The sequence below is a fragment of the Hippichthys cyanospilos genome, chromosome 4 (genome assembly GCF_059441005.1).
Source record: "Hippichthys cyanospilos isolate Australia breed blue-spotted pipefish chromosome 4, RoL_Hcya_1.0, whole genome shotgun sequence".
NCBI lineage: Eukaryota > Metazoa > Chordata > Actinopteri > Syngnathiformes > Syngnathidae > Hippichthys > Hippichthys cyanospilos.
The window spans coordinates 23,703,620-23,723,736 of NC_142372.1; the positions used below are offsets into that span (position 1 = coordinate 23,703,620).

A 20,117-nucleotide genomic window follows, 5' to 3' on the forward strand; every position below is an offset into this window, starting at 1 on the left:
TCGGCGGTGGTTTGTATTGACTGCTGTAGCAGATAGCGTTGCGTTTTTTAGTCTAGTTTAGTTTTATTCAGTGGAAGTAAGATGATTCATGAATTGTTGTTGGCGCTGAGTGGATACCCGGGGACCATTTTTACATGCAATAAACGAACGGGTTTACAGGTAAAGTGAAACACGACCAAAGGAAAAAATAATTGACTACTCGTTAGAATTGCAGTAGATAACAGTCGTACGGAGCATCATACATTCGTGGCTCAGTTTTGGATTTGATTTGATTTATGTATACTAGCCCACACTGCTTATTCAATAAAACATCCAAGACAGTAGATATGTAAATGAACAGCCAATCGTCACTGTTTTGTTGACTTCATTATGTCTATGAGTAGTCCTGGACTTGATGTTCGTCAAAACCAGCCCGCCCGAAAATCTGTCTGTTCTTAATCAGTAATTGAGACCAGCAGGTTCACCGTGTCCGAAACATAATGAGTTAATGGAGCTATTTTCTGAATCCTGTACCCGCAGGTGTCCCAGGACCTCCCATTTCTTCACCCGAGTGAGATCAGTGTTCTCAATCGGCTCTGTAAACTGGGCTCAGATTACGTGCGCTTTACGGAGTTCATAGAGCAACATACTGGCCATGTGCATCAACAGGTAAGTTCCAGATGCCCAGTAGAACATATTTTGCCTGTATGCTTAGTTTTCTTCTTTAAAACAAATATTGTCAACTGTCATTTTGTGGCAATCTAGAGTTGCAAGTAAAAGTATGTTTGCATGCTTAATAACATGGAGAAAATCGTTGAATGTCGTCTTCAAATATAAAGATGTGTCTGGCACACTCTAACATTCCCGCTAACAAGTATGAGATGAGGAAACCTTCGAACTCGGAAGCTACTGCTGGCTCCAAAAAAATCCAAATGCAAGTTTGAGGTTTGCATAAGATTGCCTGGATGTCCGACAGTGCTATTAGCAAACTAGTTTGTGAACAGAAAATACGTTGTTTGAAAAGAAGTGTAGTCATTTCTGTAAAGGAAAATTGCATAAAAACGTCATAGATGTCTCCTGATCATCATTATGTAGCGCTGATCTGCAAATCCTGGAAACATTTGGTTGATATTTTTGTTGCCGGAGGAGGCTAAACCATTGATCAAATCACATGTTTTCACATGCTTTCCCCCGCCCTGCGCTATGATTATTCTAAAGCAACTTGGACACACTTTTGTGGGGTATTAGTTTCAGAAAAACGTGTCCACCGTTCCCTACAAAAAATCGGCTGTAACATTTTGGGCAATTTGTAGTCAAACAAGGCCGCTAAGGCACTGGATTGATTGCTAAAATCATTGTTGATGTGATAGTCAATGAGTTGTCAATTAATCATAGCACTTTTAGTCATTTACACAATTTGATTCACAATGTCGTTGAATCCTTTCTCCGTAGGAACATCACACAAGCCAAGCAAGCCAGATGGGACTTCATGGGATTTACTTGCGTGCATTCTGCACAGGTTTGGACTCAATGCTGCAGCCCTACAGACAGGCCTTACTGGACCTTGAACAGGAGGTTAAAACACTTTACAAAAAAAAACACTTGGAAGATAAGTGGTGGTTAATTTTTGTGTGTCTGTGTGCATGTGTCTTTTTCAGTTCCTCTGTGATCCCCACCTGACAATATCCCACGTGAATTATAAGCTTGATCAGGTAGGTTTGAAAACGTGTGTATAATGTAAAGAAATATTGACAAAAACAATTCTGAACACCTGTTGCATTTATCCTTTTTTTTTCCAAAGTTTCAGTTGCTTTTTCCCTCGGTGATGGTGGTGGTCGAGACAATTAAATCACAGAAGGTAAGGACTGGATACTTGACGCATTGACTTGAATGACCACGTTTAATAGGATCAGCTGCAGACTTAATTCCTCTAGAAGTATCTTTGAATAAACTAGTAACAAGTAGGGCTGCAACTCACAATTATTTTAATAATCAGTTGTGTCAATTGACAAATTTGTTGTTTGTTGGTTCAACTTGTGACTGTAGATAACATGCTTGCTATTTTTAGTTTTTATCTTCAGCGCGTTGCATAGTGTTGCCTTGTATGTGTTTAGCTCGTTAGCATTTTCGTTTGTGCCAGGTATTTCCTTTTGGTAAATGTTATCATATGCAAATGTTTTGCATTGATAATCACACTCATTTGCATCTAATTAACCTTTTGCATTGAAAGGAATGTCATTTTTAATTCAGTTATATGTTTGATTTAATCTAGGCAATGTGTGTACATTCAGTTAGATACATAATTTTTGCATATGGGACTTACCTGAATGATGTTTGGGGTAGGGCTGTGCAATTAATTTAATTTGAATTGTGATCACGATATTGGCTGCCATGATTAATTAAGCTGATCCTTGGCGATGTTAACATTTAAAAAGTCAAGGATTTTTTTTGATTACAAGTCAAATCAAGCACTTGACCATCCTACCACCAGGGAGCATTTTTTGACCTGTCAATTGAGACCCGTTTTGAAAAATCCAGCAAAAAATTGGAATTAATTTTTGGTAGGTTTGAAATGACTGAAATTTTGACTGCTAATTGATTAAAATTTGTTTGAAAGTAAATAATGTGTTTGGTTCACTTATTTTTTTCATTGGTTTGCACTCAGCGAGTAAGTTTGCTGTGTTCCCCAGTGTGCCAAGTTGTTGCCATGATTTGCGAATTTGTTTGAATTATCATTTATTTTAGTTTATTATCATTATTTGTAAGTATCAAGCCTTGAAGCATTGTTTATATACTGCTTGTTTTAAAAAAAGGACAATAAATAGAAATGTTGATGAATAACATGATGAATAATCGTGATTAATAATCGTGATTTCAATATTAACCAAAATAATCGTGATTATTATTTTGGCCGAAATTGTGCAGGCCTAGTTCGGGGTATATTTTTTACTTTACAGTTTTACAATATAAATGAGTGAGAGCGTTACTACTGACAGCTAAATTAAAGAAGAGATACACTCATTTGCTGTTCACTATCTGTGTTAGGCCTGCAAAGCTAAAGCGGCAATTTATTTTATAATGCTGTTTTTGACTAAATAATTGGCAGTAATTGGCATTTTTGGGAGAAGATTAGTGATGAGGAGGCCTACAATTTGCAAATTTTATTTTCTAAACTTAAGTATAGCCGAAAAGTAACATATATTGGTCAACTTAAATCTGTTGGTGAATATAAAGGGCACTCCTGTTTGGCTTAAATGATTTTTTTGATTTTGTTTCCTCAAACCTTTGCAATAGAGGTCTTTGGAAAATGTGCTTTCTCAAAGGGGTCATAGCGCTGTTATAACTCCATCTGACCACCAGAGCGCACCAATGTGGATATTTTATAAGGCTCTGAGGCAATGACTTTTTTTTTTTTTTCCTCCCAAAATCGATAAAGGAAATGACTCAAAAGTTTCACAAGGCTTCGTCAGCCCATCTCTAGCTGAAGTGACAGCCATCTGGTTAATCTGTCCTCTGATTTAGATCCATGGCTGCCAGATCCTGGAAACGGTATACAAACACAGTTGTGGGGGGCTTCCTCCTGTCCGTATGGCTTTAGAAAAGTAAGTGATTCCATTTGCATAATTATCTTTACATGGTTGCATTGGCACAGGATGTTGCTATGGGTTGCATGCACTATGTATAAAGAGCAATACTGGGTTTTTGTAATTTGTTGTCACGTTCAGATAAACTATTCTAGTATTCTGTTGTGGGTGGAGTGGGCGGGTGGGCTTTAAATTCAAAGCATATTAACAATAAGCGTGTATTTGTTTTGTAACTTTCTTAAGGATCCTTGCCGTTTGCCATGGCGTGATGTACAAGCAGCTTGCCGCCTGGATGCTGCATGGATTACTGCTGGACCAAAGCGAGGAGTTTTTTGTGAGACAGGGTCCAAGCGCAGGAGGGAGCGCAGCCTCGCAGGAGGAGGATGAGGAAGATCTTGGCCTGGGAGGCTTGAGTGGGAAGCAACTGCGAGAACTTCAGGACCTGGTAAGAAGCACAGTTGACAGTCCAACTCTGGATGGATTCTTGATGATGTCCTTGTGTGTGGCTTTGCAGAGGCTGATAGAGGAAGAGAACATGCTGGCGCCTTCTCTCCAGCAATTCTCCCTGCGAGCTGAAATGCTGCCTTCTTACATTCCAATACGAGTGGCAGAGAAGATCCTCTTTGTTGGAGAATCCGTGCAGATGTTTGAAAACCATACCCACAGTCCCTCTCGGGCAGGTACCTTATTTAGCAAAAGTGGACTTGTGAGAGCATACGTATTCTCGTTTGTGTGAATAAAACATGCCGATGGTTTCAGGCTCCATATTGAAGCATCAGGAGGACGCATTTGCTGCTGATTTGCACCGGCTTAAGCAGCAGCCTCTTTTCAGCCTACCTGATTTTGAAAATTTGATCGATCGCATAAGAAGTACAGTGGCGGAGGTAAACAAATTTTGTATTATAACTCAAAATGTTTGACGCGTTAAGGCTTTTGGTTGATGTTTCAGGACGAACTCATAATGTGCAAGTCGTGGTGTAGATTTAAAGTGTACTCCATTGATCAAGACGAAAAATATACTGTAATTCCCCAAATATAAGACACACCCTTAATTTTGGTGTCAAATTCTGGTATATCCTATGTTACCGCGTGTAAGATGCACCAACACTTTGGCAACAATATAAAAACTATAGAAAAAGAGAATAAATCTCACCTTTTGTAAACTCGTCCTATTTTCTTGTGATCATATTCATAAGGTATATGTTTGGTGCACGTTAAGTGTGTTTTAGATTTCCCACATGATAAACGATCAGTGAATGCGTCGTCAGTGAAACTGAATGTGCTATAAGCAGTTGTTTTTCCTTTCCATTGTGACGCGAAGCGAGTTTGTTTTACCACAAGCAGTTGAAGTTGTAAAGCAGCCGTGTTTCACCGTATTTCTTTGGTGTGTGTTATGCCAAAGACCACAATAAATCAACAAGTCGAAAGAAATACCTTGCCACTCTTAATTGAATCAGCTGTGGATATGTCATCATTTTTACACAATCCTCTGTTTTAGTAGTACTGTATTCACGTGTGTGAACAAGGATGAAATGGGTCGCTTTTTCAGTCTGCTCCCTTCTTTTATTGAAAGTAATGCTGTGACAACCTCAGCTCTCATGAGCTGCTGTCAGCTGCAACAGGCACCTGCTGTTAACAGCTCACTGATGATCGCCCTCAAGCTCGCCCCGTTATATAATTGTAACGAGCTTTGCTTTTGCCGTGTGAATTTTAAATGTACAGCCACAGCACCGTCTAGTGCACTAGTGCTCCCATTTGTCCAAATCTGTGCTGGAATTATAAACTTTTTCAATTGCTGTTTATATTTTTTTTTCCTGTTTCAGACTAACCTGTAACCTGTATAAACCCTCTTAATCGATTGTTGACAGTTGATAACAAGTTGAAAGGATACAATTTTAGGTTATACTCATACAATCTTCATACATAAAGATCTTATTCATAGTCAGTGCAGCGAATTAGGAGAGGGGTTCTCTTTTTTTTGGGGGGGGGGTTGCAAAAAATGAATTTGCACTGTAAACATTTTGGGGGACAATTGTGCAGGTCATACCTGCGGGGTCGGAGATATCTTGACCAGCTCTTTTTTTTTTTTTTAAAGACTTTTACCTCTGCAGCTTATTAAGTTCACCTTGCCAGAAATAATTACTCAATTGTCAACTTACAGCCGTAAAGGACAGCCTAATGGACGACTTAACATCACAGCCATTCTTTAAGTGGCGTTGTGCATTGAAATTAACCGTAGGGATTGTTTTTGCAAATGTAAGAAAAAGCAGAAAAATAGCAGCACAAAAATATGTATCAAACTTTACAATATTAAAGTGGTTTACCAGAAGTTAACCTCTAAACCAAACCACATCCAAATGGCTTAGAACCTTTTTTACTAAATTTGCTGTTGGGCCTAATGGTAACATTCACGTTTTCGAGGTCATATTAAGTTCACCTGCTTTTTTGATTTATCCTAAAATTTCATCCAAAGCCGGACTATCCCTAATTCTTATGAGTAGTATATGTTGTTATCTAATCACGTGACATTTGCATTTTGGATTTCCTTCCAGCATCTTTGGACACTCATGGTGGAGGAGTCCGAGCTCCTTGAGCAGCTTAAGGTATGATCTACTTTTATTAAAATGAGATTTATAAAGACAGTACATCAGAATCATTGTAAGTAGGACAAAGCTCTACCCTTGCGGTCTTTTTCTTTCAGATTATCAAGGATTTCTACCTGCTGGGTCGTGGTGAGCTCTACCAGGTTTTTATTGACCTCGCACAGCACATGCTGAAGACCCCACCGACGGCCGTCACCGAGCATGGTAAATAACGTCAGGTATAAGCCTTTCCTTCCGATGCAAGGTGAAACGACACTCGCATTAAACAAATCATCAATCTCGCAGTTCGTTTCTACCAGGATAAATTTTGATATACAAACCTTGATTTGATTCATTAAATGTTTAATGCTGTTTTGGTTGGAGCATGTAAACACCTCATCTGCATGGAGTTGGCAAGTGAGTTGGCATAGTAACCCGATATGTTAAATGGATTTTTTGGGATAGCTGATGCCTTTTAATGTGTCGTGGTCAATGTTGATGTCGTCCCCAGATGTAAATGTGGCTTTCCAGCAAGCAGCTCATAAGGTGTTGCTGGATGATGACAACCTGTTGCCTTTGCTGCACCTCACCGTTGACTACCAGGGCAAAGACAACAAAGGTCAGCTTCAATGTTAATGCTTGAATATACATGCATTTAAATGACTGAGATTTATTCAAAATGAATACAGACATCCCCGTGTTACAACGTCCCTGACTTACGTTATTTTCATGTTGTGACGTGGAATACTGAGTTTTTTCATCCCCTCTTTGTGGTATTTTCTCAGTTTTGCGCCCAAAACAATTGTCACGACCCCAGGGGCTTGGCTGTATTTGTGTTGTTTCGTCTCCATCTGCAGGTGTTTTTACGTAATTATACTTATTTTCAGTTGCCGTCACATGACGGAGATGCTGGTCTGCTATTGGTCGACCTCACTTGTTTCAAAATGGCGGAACGATAACGCTTTGTTCGATTGTGAGTGGTTACGAAACCGTATTTATAGTGCATTTTACTGCTTAATTCAAAGTTGAAAGGGTTAGGCATGGGTCCCAAGATTGCTCGTGATGTTAAAGAGAGAACTAAGAAGATGATTTATATGGGAACGATGCTGGAGCTAACCCTTATTAGGGAATATCGGCACAACAAGCGCCACTCAAAGGTAAATAAATCCTTTCTATATTTTTTATTTATGATGTTTTCTGTATATTTGATGTATATTATTTATATGTAGCACTTACTATACTATTTTGGTACCAATTTTTAATATGTATGTACAATTTTGATGTTTTTACCTGGGGTTCTAAACGCATTAGCTATTTATATACATATATATATATATATATATATACACATACAAACAGTGGGCCCCCTTGTTACGAACTTAATCCGTTCAGCGGCTATGCTCGTAACTCGAATTGCTGGTATGACGGGCAATCCAAACCTATGTTAATTAGTGAATGCGTGCATCGCGTGCAAAAACCTTAGGTAAAAACATCATGACTTTATACACATATTAAAAATTAGTAACATAATCTACTGTACAGTTAATTTAAATAACATAAATATACAAAGGAAAAATGACATTTACCTTTGGGGCGACGTGACTTGAGCTGGGTGGAGGCGAAGGGGAGCAGAGACCAACCCGCAGAATTTGTTTGTTTATTTTCTTAAACGAGAACTTTTCTCAAACGAGAACATATCACCGGTGATTTCCTTCTCTTTAATCCGTAATAGCAGAAGCCTCTCCATTTTGTTGTTGACCGAGGTGCGTCCCCTGGCAAGGAAAGTCTTGCCCTTAGAAGATTGCCGAGCGGTTATGTCCATACTCACGGGCAAGGTTAACTATGCGTGCGCCTCCTTCGTATGTTTTTTATTATCTCCTGCTTCATTTCTCTTGTCATCATTGCCTCTTACTTCTTCCCTTACCGCCACTTGCAATTTTAGAAGCCATGTCTAACAGATAAAGTTTGCAAAGTCTCCACAACACACCGACCAGCTGTGCCATCAAGCTAGAGGAAGGCGTTCGGCCAATAACATATCGGCATTTCTGTGATCGACGTGACGCCAGCCAATAGCATATCGGCATCTCCGTGACTGAGACCGTGACTCTGACCTTAAACGACCAATAGCATATCGGCATCTCCGTGACTGAGACCGTGACGGTGACCTTAATCGACCAATAGCATATCGGCATCTCCGTGACTGAGACCGTGACTGGGACCGTGACTGTGACCTTATAAGACCAATAGCATATCGGCATTTCCGTGACATGCGAGAATAATTATTTTTGTTGATGCAGCAAAACGAATAAAATAGTGCGGACACACTGACCGGCATTTTGGATTGTTCATAAAACGAAAGGTTTGTGCATAAGAGGGGGACAAAAAACGTCACGGTCTACGTTTGTAAGATGGAAAATTCGCAAAACAGGGAGTTCGTAAACCGGGGGCCCACTGTATATAATATATACATACACAGACACACAAAATTGTGATTAGGTGTGATTGGGTGCGTGAAAGGCTGGCAACCAGTTCGCCTACTGTCAAAATCCGTCACCAGCAGGCTTGCAACCCTTGTGATGGTAAGCAGTTCTAGAAAATGGATGGATGGATATCTAGTGGAACCTCAAGATACAAATTTAATCCAATCCGTTCCGGATTGTAGTTTGTATTTGTCTCCTGAATCATTCTTATTGTGAATTCATTTATTTTTTAGGGGGGGGGACCCCAAGCAGACAGGCAGTACTGTATACATTTGTTGGCTGTATTTGTAATCGTACCCACAGTACCAGAAGTAAATATACTGTATGGTCTTTTTCATTCTACACAAAGTCAGGGAAATCACAAGAAATTAAAATAATTTTCAGCACTTCATAGTTAATTAATTAATTTTGAATAGCATGGTGAACGTTTTGACTTTATTCCCATATTTGTCTTTAAAGTGTGTTAAAAAAGTTCTGCAGTCAGGCTATGGATCATCGAGGGTCAGCGGACCCCACTTTGAGAGCCACTGATCTAAAATACACACAACCGGAAAACAGCTCATATATTCCTTTCTGCTTAACATGTCTTTTTGGGGTTTTTTTTTCCAGAGCTAGGTCTCAGAGACGGAACAACTCCTCCACAAGACATCTCCCCGCGAGAGGTGCCTCCCACTGGTTGGGCCGCTCTCGGCCTCATCTACAAGGTTCAGTGGCCGTTGCACATCCTCTTCACTCCCGCTGTTCTGGAAAAGTCAGTATTTTTTTTCTCTTGACCGGTTTCGGCTACTGTTTAGTGAGCATTGTGTTCTCTTGTGTCTCTATGGTTAGATACAATGTAGTGTTCAGGTACTTGCTGAGTGTGCGGAGAGTACAGTCGCAGCTCCAACATTGCTGGGCTTTGCAAATGCAGAGGAAACATCTCAAGTCCAGCCAGACAGATGCTATCAAATGGAGGCTCCGTAACCACATGGCTTTCCTGATCGATAATTTGCAATACTACTTGCAGGTAAAAACCCAAATGAACCAAGGTGGGCAACTTTTTTTGCTGGTCCTACATTCGTTAGTCGTCAGCGCCGCGCACCTTTACGTCATTGTCAGTCCGCCATTTTTCTCACGCTGAAAATTAAAATGGTCGGTCCGGCCGACGACGGCCGGTCAATCGGCAACTTCCACGCCCCTGCCAACTTCCATCGCCTCGCTCAGCACCCAATTTCCGTCATCAACCTCCCTTAGCCAACTTAAGCCAGCCATAAGTCACACTGCACTCAAACTAAGTCTTTTTTTTTTCTATTTTTCTACTGATGCTTAAAGCTAACACTACATCTGTGGCTCTCCTGTTATACTACATTTGTAACACAAAACAGTAACATAAGTGTAACATGACAACAAAGTTAACTAAGTCCTTTAACCCTAAGCTATAATACACCATCATGTTGATTAACCTGCGTGTGGGGCGAAAGTGCTATTAGCAATCATGTTCACTGGATGGCATTATCGTGCTTTACATGATAAGTTATTATGATAAGTTATTACATGATTAAGCGGTTTATATTTGAGGTTTCTTGATGGATGTTTATCCCAGATGGCTTATGTGCTGCAGATATACCCAAAGGTTCCCGTGTCAATGTTCAAAAGACGTTACAGCTGCTTTGCGCTCCTCCAGGTGGACGTGTTGGAGTCCCAGTTCTCTCAGCTGCTTCAACAGATCAACTCCACCAGAGATTTTGAGAGCATCAGACTCGCCCATGACCATTTCCTCAGCAACCTGCTCGCTCAGTCCTTCATCCTCCTGAAGCCAGTATGAAATGCAACTGCATTATGAGTAATATATCCAGTAACTGACATTGAAACTGTGAAGGAAATCCAAGCTAATCTAAATAAATGATCTTCTCAGGTCTTCCATTGCCTGAATGAGATCCTGGAGCTTTGTCAAAATTTCTGCTCATTGGTTAGTCAAAGTGTGGCGTGCCTGGACGAGAGGGGCAGCGCTCAGTTGGACATTCTAGTCAAGGTGGGCTGAGCGGTCTATTTGATTTTATTAAATGTTAACTCTTTCAGTGTGCCGATATATTTAGCATTTTGACTCATCTTTCAAGGCCGACAGAATATTGTGTGCTGTGTCTGTGAGCATGGGTGGTATCAGATGAAAGAATGATTTCCATTCCTTACTTAGGATTACAAATATGTAATGTATGTGTAGTATGTATGGCAACACTGCCATTCACTGGTCAGTTATTTCCACGGATGGACTGTCTGTCAATCTGTCACCGGCAGACTCCCCTTTTGCCGATGGACCGACGAATGACACGAATGCAAAAAAAAAAAAAAAAAGGCAAATTGCAATTTTCATTCGTCGTCATAATAGTTGGGATAGACATTACATCAGATATCCATCAGTCCGCCATGCCACTTTTTGCTTACTGAAATACAATTCAACTGATTTGGGTGTTTATCTGCCGTATTGCTGCATGTTTATAGTACAATGTGTAATCAGCCTGCTGTCAATGTGACAACAGTCACTTTCTAGTACCGCCAAGGTGTGGAGAAATATGTTCAGTTGAGTCAATAGACTGTATTGGTTCAATTCACAGCTATAACACAGCTGATTTTACCAGAGATTTATTTGGAGTTGCTCCCTTTCTTAGTCCGCGGTTTCAGGTTTCTTGCTGATAAGAGCATTCTGATAATCCAGAACAAATTTGTATTCTCTAATTGGCTCTTGGCCAGAAAATGCAAAATAGTTCTTTTTAATTACCTAATTAAAAACGTTTTTTCGTCGATTTAACCTCAGCAATACTTTGTTTTACCTGTAGTGCACGTGATGGCTGAAATTCAGACAAATGTTAATGAAACCATCTTCTATAGTTGTAGGGTAGGCAGTTGGGAGAACCGACATCCACTACTTGAGGGTCATGCAAAGCATGTTAATGCCATTCATTGGACATTAAACCCCTTAGTTGGATTTGTTTTCGTGATACTTACATTACTGTGTTGTGATTAAATGGCAATGTAACTGTAAAACCACAGGCATGGTATTACCTTTAAGTGTTAAGTACTAAAACAGAAAAAAGAATTAGTATGAGGGCAGACAGAAGTAGACCAGCGCCTGACGAATGACAAACCAGGAACAAAATCACCTCAGTGCTCAATTGGCTTAATATTAGATAAGCAACTGGTGCTTATCTAATAAATCAAGGGTGTCGGCTCCCCTCCATTAAAAATAAAACATACTTGACCAGAATGTTATGTTTATTACTATTTCAAACAGCGATAATTCTCATTCATGGCACTGAAAGCGTTAAGAGGAAAAAAAAGCTTGTGTCACATTCTGTGTTTACTCAGGGTTTCAGACGTCAGTCATCTCTACTGTTCAAAATCCTGTCAAGTGTGCGGAATCACCAGATCAACTCCGATCTTGCTCAGCTGCTCCTGCGACTGGACTATAATAAATACTACACTCAGGCTGGAGGCACCTTGGGCAGGTGAATCACACTCTTGATAAATTTATATGCGTCCAGCTACTGCTTACGTTAAAAATGTTTGAAAAAATTGATGGGGGCAGCTTCTGTGGAAATTGTGTAGCAATTTCTTCGGGGCTATTGGACATACTTAGTGCAAAAATGTGTCCCAGCTTTCAAACATTCACATGTTACAAGTGTCTAAAATATAATTTTCTTCCATTTTAGTGTTTGAGAAGACCAGACAATCTGTTCAGCTGTCCCTCAACTCTCCCATCAGTCTTTCTCTTGTATTATTTTTTTAAAAGTCTCCGCTATTTATAATTCTGTACATAGCTCAACGCAACCGTGGTTCTTTAGGGAAAGCTGCTCCAATTTGGTCTCCTTCTGTAGACTGTAAATATGCTGAAGCATTATCATAACATTGCGTGTCCAAATAAAAGCAATCCTTTAAAGTCAAACAAGTGTCACATTTATTCTTCCATAAAAACACACAGTGAACTTATGTACAGTCGAAGCATGCAACAGAAATGCTGAACCGTAGCGTTGAAGGCAGTTAACATGTAGATTATGATGATGATGTTGATGGTGATGTCAAGGGGGAGGAGTAATTGTGACGATATTGAGGCTTGCTCTGGAAACCGAGGCGCTCCCCGCAAATGACACTGTGGATGAGCCACTCGGGAGACACCAGCGGGACTTGAAGCGACGTCACGTTTTTCTCTATAAGCGGCGGGCAGGAATGATCTGAGACCACAACGTCATACTTGCCTGCAGGAACATCTATGAGGAGAAACAAAACATTGGTGGCTTTATCAAAGCAGACTATTGGTACTGTTTGTCTTACCTGAACCGTCCTTGTCAGAATGGAAATGTCGAACGGAAGACGCGCCACCCATGGTGACAAGCTGAGCCCAAAGCTCCACTGGCTCCTCAAACACCAGGAAAAAACGCAGGTCCTTGAAGGGTGTACAGCGGGGATGCCTACCGAAAATACATATCGCTTGAGAATTGCTGTTTAACGTTTTCCTTTACACAAAGTGACATGTTTTGCATTCCTAGCAATGAATAACATTTAATAAATGCGGTCGCCGAAGCACATTACATTTTATTAACAATTTACCCAGGTTTATGGAGAAAACTAAATCCCGGTAATTGATGAGCTGTGTATTCAATAAACCTCTGACTAATTATACCCCCATCACAACAAAACAAGTAACAAAATGTATACTCAGAGTTTAAGAAAAAATATTGGGACTTTTTTTTTTTGCTTCAACTCCTGATATACAGGGGGCTGTCCGCAGCACAGTCAATGCCGTAGGTGACATTGTCAAGTGCGGCACACCTGACAACGTCTCGCGGCACACAATGGTACACTTATAGTACACTTATATTACCGTTTTGTTTTTCAAGCGCAGTATTACTTTAAATTGCCAATAAATCGCTGATTACAATTTTCAGTGTGAAAAAAGACAGCAGACTGACGATGACGCCAGAGGATCAGGGCATTGACAAATGTCGGACCAGCAAAAATATGTAAGTTGCCCACCTGTGGAAGACACGCCACGGACATTCAACGGACACTTGCAAAATGGCAAAAAACGGCACACCCAAAATAAATCTTTGCATATTCCAGTTTTCTTATGGCACATCTCTAAGACTCAGACTGGGAAAAGAAATGAAATTGTTTTTACCATTCCACAATGGTACCATCGGGACCCAAACCAGCAGGCAGCAGATAGTTCCTGTAGTTGAGCAGTTTGTTGTCTTTACAGCAGTCTCGCACCCAAAGATGCGAGACACACGGCACGCCGCTGGCCAAGCACAGCAAGTACTTCCTGGTTCGGCAATGCTGGTCTACGATGAGAAGACTCTGGTAGGCCGCCTTGCACTGAGGGGCAGAGCAAAGCGAGGTGAAGCCCGATTCATTTCCGACATCCGACTTGGTTAAGTCGGAGCACTCGCCTGCTCTTCATTGAAGTCCGGCAGGACGAAGCCTCCACCCGCCAGTAGCTGAGACTCGGTGTAAGCTTTGTTAAATGGGCCAGTCTGCACGTAATCTACTTGCAAAAGAGACAATGTCAAGCCAGACGCCGGGACGCTTCCACGGACCCAAGAGGATAGCCCGCCTCACCCCCCGCCGCCTCCTCGTCGCTCGTGAGCTTATTGTTCAGCCGGTCGCTCTCGGACGAGGCCGTCAGCATGAAGGCGAAGCCCATGAAGAGAGAGGCGCTCTGGGGCATGGGGCCGTGAGTCTCGGCTGGATCGGACGGCCGAACGGCAACATCCGTGCCGCTGCCGGACGTGTTGCACACGCCCACACGCTGAGCTGCGGGGCAACACCGTATATTTGCCTTATGGTGTATCGTTTCAGAGAGGGCGAGGAGAGGAAAAAATCTTACGATGTCAAAAACGCGTTTGACCCCCGAGGGAAATTTTGACCCAACTCGTCTTTCGAGTTTTTGATGTGTGAGTATCGATAGCGTAAAAAAAACAGAGGCTAAAATATTGCACGGATTGCGCATGGATGCCGTCCTGCCATCCCTTCTAAATGCTTGCAAACCAGACATATTGGAGGACAATTTGGAACATATTGAAAACCTGACGTTTTATCATGCATTTCCCCCAATTTTTGAAGGAATCCTTTCAACGGCAACTCACTCACAGCAGTAGAAGTTTTTGTGTTGGGACCCAAAACCACCGGGGGGCGCTAGCGGACAATTTATGACATTTGCGAACTTTTCAATGACATCGTTGAGTGGCTTAGCCTGACTCCACGATGCTAAATTCTTGCTATTCATTGTGGGACTTGTGGTAGACAAAAAGCTTTGATCCAAGAACTAAATGAGAGCATGTTTTGTGTGCGTGTGTTTTTACATATGTATGGATCGGGATTATGCCGCTGAACATTTAGAGGAAGTCAGCCCAAGGTGGGTGATAATACAGCCAGGTGAGTGAAAAATCCCCAGACACCCAGGAGTTAAAACTACATTGTAGTCCTTGTACGGCCGTTATGAGAAACACCAGTGATGGTGCAAACGTTGTTTCATTGACATCTTCCCTCCACCTGTGAACCACCACCAGTACAACAACACCAACGGTACTTTGTTCATTACCAACTTAGCCTCAGCAGAATCCCGCAAACAGCACGGGGAGGAAGGACTTGAGATGATAGGACTGACGTCTCGGTAGTTATGCTCAGTACAAAACACACACATGACCACTTCCGACACAATCGGGAAATCGTTTACGAAACATGAAAACGTGCAAAGTTAAAAACCCATACCGTTTGATTAAATGGGTCAATATTTTAAAACACAATGGTTAAAATGATTGATGACTGAACTTCCATCACCGCAATTGTTAAAAGTTGTTCAAATGGTTATTAACGAATAAAATTAGAGTTAAAAAAAAAAAAAAAGTTGTTCAAATCAAATCTGATAGTTCATGCTTTTAGTGAGAGCGTCTCTGTACCAGCTCTGGCACCAACACGCCTGCGGCTTCTTTTGGCTGGCGAGCTCTCGTCATCCACGGTGCGAAGCCTCCTCTTAGTGGAAGGGCCCGGGTTACAGGGGCTGCTGGAGGAACTGTGGTTAGGAGTGTTCGGTACCCCCAGGGTTCCTCTGCGCCGCCTTTTGCCTTCCACCAAATTATCTGCGGTCAACAGGATTGTGTCAATAAAAAGAATATGTCAATAATTACAAGATCACTAAAAACAATTGCTTTTCTTCTTTGTATACACACTTTTTATTTTCATTCTGTGTAAGCTAAATAGTTGAAATTTTCACAAAGATATGATCTACTGTCGCTGAGGGAAAGTTAGTATGTCCTATTCACCTGCCATGCTTGTTTTTGGAGTGTGAGAAAGCCGTAGTGCCCGGAGGGAACCCACACGGGCCCGGGGAGAACATGCATACTCCACACGGAAAGCCAGAGCCAGCTGGATTCCAACTCTTCTACATTTAACTGTGGGGCGGACGTGCTATTCACTGAGCCGCCCACAATTAAATGGTATGTTTCATTTCTATTACATATTTATTTTCAAAGTAGCATAGCTGTAGCAGATGCTCCTCTACATACAAACATGCCACTTATGAACATTTTGAGATACGAGCACAGTTGCCTGTAAGTTAGATTATGTATTTGGAGCATTTTCTGCCATAGCAACGCCAGTGTTACTTTAGTAAACACACCTTTAGTGTGTGGTGCAGGGTGCCCAATAAAGGATACACACATTTACCATAATGGGTCAGAAGTGCTACACAGAAAGAATGCACGCTGCCGGACAATTTTCTCCATTTTAGTTGAGCAGGAAATGTTCCGAGGCCAGTCATTGCTTCAAAATAAACTGTACCATCGCAAACTGTACTAGCCCTGGTAGGCTTCTTTTTTATTTTTTTTTAAGTTCCTCCCAGAAGCAAGGTGTTAGTGAATGACGGAAGATGGTCAACTTGATCATCTTTTCTTGCTAGGGCAGCTCTCAATGTACTTTCTGATTAAAGTTCCTTTATTCATCAGTCTTTTATGACTAACAATTTATGAACAAATTCAACTAACAACCAGGCATCAGGAATGAATGAATGAATGAATGAATGAATGAATAAATAAAAACATTTGATTTGACTTGTATATAGGGGAGTGTCTTTGCAATGATTTTCAAAACTCAGGACTCTTGGGAAAACAAACATTACTGCTATTGTAAATGTTTCATGTTCAAATATTTTTAAGCTTATGGGTGTGGAAAATTCATTTCTACACTTAAATGCCAGCTCTTTTGCTGTTCATTGCCGGATGTTCCCAGCTTGAATGCGGTTGCACCCAGATATCGCTGAAAAGCAGAGTCGATTGAACAAGTACTGTACTTACCGCTAATTCCGCCCTTTAATCTTCTGCTGTGACAGCACAAGCTAACCACGACAATGTTAAATAAGCTTAGCAATTAGCATGACTTCTCCATCTTTCCTTACCATCCCTTGGTGACAACGAACAAAAGCGCAACTTAATTCGCCGCCGCGGAGACTTTGATTGCGAGACAAAAACCAAGTGCCATTTGAAGAACAACTTATTGCTTGAATTCTCTTTTTTTGAGGAGCACACAAATCTAATGGCTAATAATGTTTGACCACCAGGAACTAACATACAGTAGCTCGCCTTGCCTTGCTCATTGTTGCCCAAAAAATACAGAATTCCAATCATCGGACGCAAAGTCCACCAGAGAGATGCCAAACCGCTTATTTTGAGTCTGGTGTACACAAGCGCCGAGTGGACTTACCGAGGCTTATGTCGGAGGCCTTGGCCAGGGGTGTGGTGGGTTCATAGGGACCAAGGCTATGGTGCTCCCTGAGTCTGTTTCCCTGCTCCAGGGAGAGAATGACTGACTTCCTATTGTACCACAGCTCTTCACCATCTTTCTCCACAGTATACAAGAGGTCTTCGCCTTCTGTTCTGTAACCTTTCACCACACCTATAAACACGGGGGAAAGACACGCTTGATCAAGACGCAATGGAACTCATTTTCTTTTGCCTCATCTGGGGCGGTTGATTTTCCACCTCCTTTACCAGAACAGGCTTTCTGGTAACCCATCACGAACAAAGCAGTTCTAACAAGACACGCTAACAATGACGACGCTGTAACAAATTTGATTCAGCAAGAGAATCAGTGGTATTATAGAGAGGAATTGTGTCAATTTGTGTAAAACATGAAAAACAGAATCAGCAAATCCTTTAGCCGATTTACTGAATGGGCACGCAGTTCAAAGTATTTGCAGCCACTCAGCGTCAGTGCGAATCACGCACCTCTAGTGGCGCTTCAAATTCAGGGTTGCGACTCGCATACCGACTACTTTGCCTGGTAGCTAGTCGTGACGTCATCTTAATTTGCATATCCAGATCTATGAATGCAAAGGATCGGATCCAGGGACCCAAAGACGTGAGATCGTGTCTTGCCAGAGTCGTACTCATACGAATGCTGAAACGCACGTACGTCTTTTGGACAGCAATCTCACTCCATAGTTCAGTAGGAGGGGTCACCGGCGGCGAGAAATCTTTTACGAAAACTGGCTCGCTTGCTGTAACTGGCTGAGCTAAAGCAGCTAATGCTATAGTGCAGTCATTTGCGTCGAGATCTTGCAGCTTCACTTACCTAAACTGAAGTACTCATCCTCCCCCAAAGCGGTGACCTCAGTCTCCAACGGAATGGGATCACAGAGTAGGATATCTTTTCCTGCCACTTCACACTCGTAGCCATCGTCAAATCGCAGGCGGAAAGTCCCCTCTCCGGGATCTTTGATGATGCGGCCAGAGTAGAAGAAGGCGTTGGACAACCACTTGGCCATCACTCTCAATCCCACGAAGCTACTTCTGGCAGAGCTGGCTTCCTCTGGGGACGACTGGAGCGAGTTGGAGAGGCACGCGACCTCATCGCCCGTGGGCTTGACGGGAAGGTGGGGCGGAGGTATGTAGGCTTCATCCTCCGAGGAGGACAGGGGCTGACCTTGAGCGCCGAGCTGCGGATGTGAGCTCGCGCCTCCTACCCTGTGAGATCGAGAAGATTTGCTTAGACAAAACTAAACGCAAAAAAACTGACAACGGAATCAAACGGCTAACGATACAAAAGCATTAGTGAGAAGAGAAGTGCACAGTGGTGTTAGTTTAGATGAGATTACAACATGCGTGGCGAGCCTCTGGGAGGACTCACCTGGACGGAGGGCGGCCACGTTTAGCCCGTCGTCTGGGGGCGTGCGAAACTAAAGGCCCCTCGGGGCTACCTGTGTCCTGTGTGACCACTGACCCTGCCCTTTGACCCCTCTTACCCCTCTGTTTCTGCCCGCCTCCCCTTTTGGGACTGCGGACACACAGAGGGGACAAACGGAGACAGTCAGGTTGCACAGGCATTTATTTGAGGTTACTCAAAAAAAGAGTGACCACAGATTGACGCCTGGAATCAATCTACACCTGACACAGGCGTGATCAGTAAATCAACGAGAGATTAGAGTGTTAGTCAAAGAAGGTGAAGGAGTCACATGGGAGAAGAAAAAGGGCTGTTTTCACTAAGACTGTACAATGAGAGCGGAAATCCAAGAGGTTCATGCTCAGATCAGAGTTGAAGCGGTACCTGGTGGATTTGGCGCTTCGGCTGGTTGGCATGATGAACTCGGGCTTGGAGAGACCTGTGGTGGGTTGCTGTAGGCTGGAGGCCTTGGACGACAAGGAGCTGATGTCACCAAGGTCGCCAGAGGTTAGGGTACTGCAGAGTGTACGGCACGGGGAAATGTCATTGTCCAACACATGGCAGTCCACCACTGGGTCGTCGCTCTCCTAAATAAGAATGACATTTTGAACTTCAGATCAAATGCCCAATATTTGCATTGGACATAAGAGTGAATGTGAGTGTGAAGTGGGGCTAAACGATTATATCCTTTTATTTAGTCAGGGACCTCTTGGAAATACACATTTTCCAAGGACCACCCCTTGCAAATTGTTTTTAAATGCCCCTTTAATTCACCAACAGATTCAGTTTGACAACAAGTATATTTGTTACTTTTCAGCTATACTGAGGTTTACGAAATAAAAATTGCAAATTGCACGCCTCGTAACAAAGTGGGGCAATTTCCTCCAAAAAGGTTGCTGCCAAATATTTAGTGACTAAATAATCAAGCTCTTTGATGATGATGTGCATTATGGACGTCTATTTGACAAATAACAAAATTACTACATTTTTAAAAATATATCAAACTGGTTGCTGTATTGAAGAGTCGTGAATACATTCACAACATATATTTTTTACTAACACAAGTCATATAGACATCCCTTTTTCCTGGGCTGGCATTGAACGAGTTAATTATTCCGCTATAGGTCGTTGACATGTATAGAATAATAGTAATGCATTACTTGCTGCAAATAACTAATTTAGTTAGGTCACCCCATACAGTCAAGAGAAGCATAACACGGTAGCATAAAATTTGTTTTTATTTTTTAACGCAACACAATGTCCAAAGTAAGCAAAGATTTCATATTGTTTTCCATAAAAGTCAA

The 20,117-nt window shown here is 41.9% G+C and overlaps 2 protein-coding genes across 7 annotated transcripts in view; one reads left to right on the forward strand and one right to left on the reverse strand.

Moving 5' to 3' along the window:
• Positions 1-12,547, forward strand: tubgcp4 (tubulin gamma complex component 4). 3 transcript variants are annotated; one of them, XM_088412562.1, is made up of 18 exons: positions 1-159; positions 520-648; positions 1,432-1,554; positions 1,638-1,691; positions 1,781-1,837; positions 3,502-3,581; positions 3,807-4,008; positions 4,078-4,243; positions 4,323-4,447; positions 6,116-6,166; positions 6,265-6,370; positions 6,657-6,764; positions 9,235-9,376; positions 9,454-9,631; positions 10,289-10,423; positions 10,520-10,636; positions 11,968-12,107; positions 12,312-12,547. In XM_088412562.1, the coding sequence occupies exons 1-18, from the start codon at positions 82-84 to the stop codon at positions 12,316-12,318; spliced, it is 1,998 nt and encodes a 665-aa protein (XP_088268688.1). In that variant the 5' UTR covers positions 1-81; the 3' UTR covers positions 12,319-12,547. The 3 variants fall into 3 exon arrangements, 2 of the variants coding, with proteins under 2 accessions (XP_088268688.1, XP_088268689.1); XR_015865317.1 differs by lacking the exon at positions 12,312-12,547 and having other exon boundaries at positions 10,289-10,447; positions 11,968-11,984; XM_088412563.1 differs by lacking the exon at positions 12,312-12,547 and having other exon boundaries at positions 11,968-12,111.
• The window catches only part of tp53bp1 (tumor protein p53 binding protein, 1), a 22,248-nt gene continuing 14,663 nt past the window's right edge, over positions 12,533-20,117 (reverse strand). For 3 of the 4 annotated variants that reach the window (XM_088412558.1, XM_088412557.1, XM_088412560.1), the window contains 10 exons: positions 19,198-19,400; positions 18,781-18,927; positions 18,226-18,617; positions 17,356-17,547; positions 15,558-15,737; positions 14,218-14,412; positions 14,049-14,143; positions 13,778-13,974; positions 12,931-13,067; positions 12,533-12,866 (listed from right to left, as the gene is read on the reverse strand). In XM_088412558.1, coding sequence (XP_088268684.1) covers positions 12,652-12,866; positions 12,931-13,067; positions 13,778-13,974; positions 14,049-14,143; positions 14,218-14,412; positions 15,558-15,737; positions 17,356-17,547; positions 18,226-18,617; positions 18,781-18,927; positions 19,198-19,400 — 1,953 coding nt within the window. In that variant the 3' untranslated portion in view covers positions 12,533-12,651. The remainder of the gene's footprint in view (positions 12,867-12,930; positions 13,068-13,777; positions 13,975-14,048; positions 14,144-14,217; positions 14,413-15,557; positions 15,738-17,355; positions 17,548-18,225; positions 18,618-18,780; positions 18,928-19,197; positions 19,401-20,117) is intronic. The other variant, XM_088412559.1, reaches the window with a different exon arrangement.